Source organism: Ursus arctos, unplaced genomic scaffold (assembly GCF_023065955.2).
Source record: "Ursus arctos isolate Adak ecotype North America unplaced genomic scaffold, UrsArc2.0 scaffold_3, whole genome shotgun sequence".
Lineage (NCBI taxonomy): Eukaryota > Metazoa > Chordata > Mammalia > Carnivora > Ursidae > Ursus > Ursus arctos.
The window spans coordinates 16,742,395-16,747,830 of record NW_026622985.1 but is presented as its reverse complement, the minus strand read 5'-3'; the positions used below and the strand labels follow the sequence as shown (position 1 = coordinate 16,747,830).

Here is a 5,436-nt window from a genome sequence, read left to right as displayed (position 1 = left end):
GGCTTGCGTTTGGGCATGAAGGACTGTTCTGGAGACTGACTAGATCGTCGGAGTTGATGTAACACTGACTCCGAACATAGCAGAAAACATTATCTCAGGACTTCCTGGATTCTGAAGTCCACAAAAGAAATCAAAATATATCACACTGTAAAAATCCTTCCCAATTCACATGCAAACATAAAATACCGTTTCAAAAACTTTCAACATCATTAGAAAAACCAGACACTGTATATTCTCTAAAATTTATTTACAGTTAATAAATTAAAAAGAAAAGTACAACCAGATTGTAAATCTTAATCATATGCGCACATCAAACTGTCCAAGAAAACAATTCAGTTCCATTACAAACAATTGCCTTCTAATGCACTTAAGACATTAACAGTCTATCAAAAAATATTTTAAACACATCAATAAAGTAAATATAATATATGTCCATTAAAAAACACCAATGTAAAGAGTGCTGTGGCAATCCTTAAAACAACAAAAACTTTGAGTTCAAAATTACTCAGATTTTTTGTATTCAAATATTTTTCATGTGTTTTTATTGAATAGTTTCCAGAAAAATAGTACTATTATTTGCACATAGCAAATCAGTATGTGTCAGCCACCAGCTTAAATTACACTTGTCCAATCGGGTACTCCAACTTGGACAAAATAAATACACACCACAACAGTGACACTTTGCACTAACAACAATGAAGCTTGCCTTCAACAATCAGAACATTACTGGATTCGGTAAGGAAAAATAAGTTGCTGGTTGACAAGCAGGAGGATAAAAATGCATCAGGAATTCAAAAGGTTATTTGAGGTGCCGCTCACCACATTTAGGCACTCGAGATTCAATAAGAGCATAGCAAGGTGATAAACTTCCTCCTAGCTTCCCCCTTTACTTGTGCCATGTGAGATATAAAGGGAAGAGAATGAATAAAGATCATGAGACTTCTTCCAAAAAACTATATACAAGCTAAGCTACAGACTCACTTTAGAAGACAGTTAAATGAATGCCTCACCATAAAGGCCACCGTGCCAAGTTCCTTTTCACATTCTGCCCAAAAGTATCCATAAAATACTTTCATTTTCCTATTATATACTAATCAACTATATTAGTTGTTTCTTCACATTTTATACGTTGTAAAACAACTAACTTTAGCAAGGTTTTGCTAAAGAAAACTTGGCAAAAATAAAGATTTGTTTACATATTATTTCGCCAACTAGAAATGGCATGATTTTTCAATAGACCAGATAAATAGCATAGTGAATTTAGGATGGGCAATCAGATCCAAACTGAAATCAGATAGCCCAAATAATCCGAAGCATTATGCAAGTTCAAGTGCACTAAAGTAACAAGGCATAAGAGGAAAAAAATAAGATTCTCAGTTAAAATAAATGCATGGTGTCAATGGTTATGTTTCAATTTTGTGCTGAGCAAAGTTATCCTCCCAGCTACATCTAATTTCAAAATCCTCTGGGAAGCTATCTAGATAAGCTATATGTTGAAATTACATTCTAATATGGCCATTGGATTTATTTTTTAATTATAAAATTATATACAATAGTGAAGTGGTACAAATACATATTTTTTCCTCAGGTGCTAATTAGCTAAAAAAGTTAACAATTTGGGAAGAGGGGAAGAAAACCCTATGCATTTAAGTACAATTGGCAATGGAAGCTAATAACCAAAAGAATATATATAAGCTTCCTATCACACAAATATAATTTAACACTCTCCATTTTCTAAGTAATTATTCACTTTTATTTACTCATGTGACAGTATTTGTAACAACACATTATCATTGAGTAGTGAATAAAAGAATATGAGGCTTACTGGGAAACTGGCATAAAGTCATATATATCTTTTTTCTTTTCTTCTTCTTTTTTTTTTTTTTTACAAAACAGGAACACTGAAATTAAAGTCACAAAACTCCTACTATGAACTATTAAACTTGAAAAATTCATTTCAGAAAGCTATGCCATTTGAATTCTAAAAACACAAGAGTCAAAATCGCAACTCTCATTATTCCCCTAAGAAGCTGCCAAGCAGAGAGAAACCTTAATATTGAAGATTTCATATGTCATGTTCCAGCCTGGTATGGATGGTTCCATGGCAGAATACTTAAATTTGAAATAATAGTGGTACAAAATCACTACTTGACCCTTTAGATATTGCAGTAAAATCTGGCTGCGGCACCACTGGCTAAAAACCATTAAGTCTTGCTGCCACCAATGACCAAAGGCACTTGGATAGTCAAGAATCCCACACTGGGCCGTATGATATAAACACTATTATAAAAGTGTAAAAGAAGGGTCAGTACTCTTGTGTGGCTCGCCTGTTTAATTCCTGTGGTCTTCAGCTGTCAAACAAAAGACCAATAACTGCAAACATAATTATGAATGGAAATAAGATAATAAAGGAAACACGTGAAGCAAAACAGTCAACTAATTATCATGATGTCTTTAAGAGTGATGGACAGTGATCTGGACATTTCTTGTTATCCAACAACAAAAACAAAAATAAGGAAGGAAAAATCTATTTTGCCCAAAGTTAACTTCCACCAGTTATCTGATACCAAGAAATGCCCCACCCCTCTAGATGATTAATACTTTTGAGAATTCCAATGGGTATTCTGTGTGGCATTTTAATCACAGCATTTACACATACTCATTTTGTCTACGTGATTTCCATTTTAAAATAAATTATCCTTGAAATATTCCCAGATCTGTATGTTAGGCTAGTACAAAGAGGCCAAATCATTTCCAATCGGATTCCATCCATCTCTTTAACCAATACCAGTTCTTTATAATTCATTCTTTTTTTATCACAAGCCATGTGGTTTCAGTGCACTTTACATTTTATTCAATTAAAAAGAATTTAACAAGTCAACTTTTCCTAAACAAAACTTCATGAGTTTCTACCATTTCCTTTAGGAGCTCAGTAAATATAAACATTAAATTTCAATATAAAATCTTTAGAAACAACCTCAAAAATGTTTAAACAATTGTACGTTGCATCTCTTTGTTTGTAATCACTGAGCCCATGAAATTCAAAGCCATACAAATCCTTACACTATTAACAGTCATAAGCTTGAATTTCTTAGAAAATATCCTTGGTCAAAGCTTTGGAATCCAGTTGAAATTCGGAAACGACTGGGATTCAGAATACCCTGAGCACAAACTAGTGCAACACCTTTCAAAAAAACATATTCAATCTTCCTCCAGAAAGAGGGGTGGCAGTCAAAAAAGAGAAAAGGGGGAGCAGGGAGGTGGATGAACAGCAAGTAAATTCTAGCTTTATTACACAAGCACGAAACCAAATTCCTTTGGAAAAAGAATGACTTCGGAGGACTTCCAGACCAGTGAGGTAGAGAGTCCAAAAGGGAGAAAACGGATCTGCCCCTATAGTCCTGGAGACGTCTCAATCTGGGGTTAGGAAGAAAGGGGACCTCCCTTGCGGGTCCATCTGTCTCCTCCCTCCGAAAACCCGGTGCTGGGAGGCAGCAGAGGGCACACCTGCCCCGGAGTCCCAGACGGCGGCGCCGCATCCCGGGGACGCGGGCCGGGAAAGACCATCCGGTGCTTCTTCGCCCGTAAAGTGCACTAGGGGACGCGGTCCAGGCCGGATCTGTAAACACTCGACTGTCACTTGTTTATCCCTCCAGGCGGAAGCCGTCCCGGGGCGGAGGGGCGGCGGCGCCGGGGCCCCGACTCACGCCCGGGGCACCGGGAAGCGGCGAAGCCTCACCACGGGTTCCAGGTTCACTCGCAGGACTTGGCGCGCTCGGCGCCGCGCCGCCGCCAGGCTGCGCTCGCCCCACACGTCGCCGCCGACGCGGATGGTGGGGAAGGTGGTCAGCGTCGGGGTGGCCGCCCTCCAGATTTCCTCCAGGGTGCGGCCCCCGAAGCAGGGCCCGGGGGCCGCGGGCTTGGCGGGGCAGCTGTCCTCGGGGGCCGGCGGCGGCGGGGACGGCGGGGACCCCCTCCGGCGGGCGGCGGCCGCCCGGGCTCCGCGGCGCCTCCTCCTGGCCGGCGGCCTGCGCGTCTGGCCGCGGGCGGCGGGGGGTGGCGGGGGGTCGGGGACCAGGGCCCGGCAGGAGGAGTAGCCGTAGACGTCCTTGCTGCGCAGGATGTGCGGGGAGAACTGGTGCTTGAGGCTGCAGAGGAAGCTCCAGAGCTCCGCGTCCGAGCTCATGAACTCCGTGCTGCGGGGCATGAACAGCTTGAAGGCGTCGCCCAGCGCCTTGGTGCTGTCGGCCAGCGACAGTTGCGACCGCGAGTACACCACCTTCTCCTCCCGCGCCTCCAGCTCGGCCCCTCCTCCGGCCCTAAAGCCGCCGCCCGGGGCAGCCGGGGCCGGGGCCGCCGGGGGCCGGCGCCGCCGCCTCTTCACGCTGCGCCGCATCGGAGGCCGCTCGGGGCCGCCCGCGCTCGCTGGGTCTCGCCGCCGCCGCCCCCGCCCGTGTCCGGCTCCGCGGCGGCGGCCGCTGCTGGCGCCTCCGGGCCGGCGCGTCTCTCGCTACTTTTCTCGCCTCGGCCGCCGCCCCTCCCCCTCCGAGGGCGGAAGACGCGGGTGAATATCCTGCCGCCCGGTACAAGATGGCGGCCGGCGCCCACCCCTGGGCTTTGTCATTGGACGGCGCCTGGCCCCCTGGTTTCTTTCTTCTCCTCTCTAGCCTCCTTTCGCCCTCTGCCTTTCTTTAAATGCGCCCGCCTCGGGCCCCTCCCACCACAGCCCCGACTCCACCCATTGGGTGCTCTCAGAAGAGGGGCGGGGACTAATGGGGGAGAGGCCAGTTCCTGGAAGATGGTGCTGGGGTGGGTGGTGGTGGTGGCCCTTGAACGCCAGTCAACAGTTGGGTGGGTGTGTGGGGAGGATGCCATGTCTACAGTAAGAGGTGGACTTCAGCTCCACCTTGGGGAGAGTCCCTCACAGAGTGAGTGGGTGCATTTGTGGATGGAGCTGGGTGCATAACAAAGGGAGAACTGCCCAAAGGCTGTCCCTCCTATCACAGCAAGGGAATTTGGGGGTAAATCTGGAAGGAATGGGTCTTTCCTTCCAAACCTTCAAAGACCTCTTTTGGCATCTTCAACTCTTCCCTCTTTTGGCCCTGATCCATCTCAAGCAACCAACAATAATCCAGAATCATTCAGGTAATACGGGAAGCATTGGTGAGACTATGTCCTTCTAGACAATGGAACCATCTTCATATTTAAGAGATACTCTGCTTATCGGGAAAGCAAAGCCTATTATGCTTGTAACACGAAATAATTCTCTTTGCTCAAGTTGATCAGAGATCAATTACAACAAAGCCATTCTCCTTAACGAAAATATCCATGTTTTCAAATATGTAGTTCTTTCGAAGTGACTGCACTTCACTTTTCACTTTAGTTTCAATATGTTCATTTGCAGCACCATCTCTATCATTCAGAAGAGACGCAGCA

The 5,436-nt window shown here is 45.3% G+C and overlaps 1 protein-coding gene across 1 annotated transcript; it reads right to left on the bottom strand.

Annotated features, from left to right (window-relative positions):
* Positions 1-230: 230 nt before the first annotated feature.
* CCDC71L (coiled-coil domain containing 71 like) lies at positions 231-4,691 on the bottom strand. Its single transcript, XM_026503624.4, has one exon. The coding sequence runs from the start codon at positions 4,394-4,396 to the stop codon at positions 3,704-3,706; it is 693 nt and encodes a 230-aa protein (XP_026359409.1). The 5' UTR covers positions 4,397-4,691; the 3' UTR covers positions 231-3,703.
* Between the last annotated feature and the right edge of the window lie 745 nt (positions 4,692-5,436).

Excerpts from the sequence above, each read along its gene's own strand:
- CCDC71L (XM_026503624.4), bottom strand. The coding sequence starts at position 4,396 with ATGCGGCGCAGCGTGAAGAGGCGGCGGCGCCGGCCCCCGGCGGCCCCG.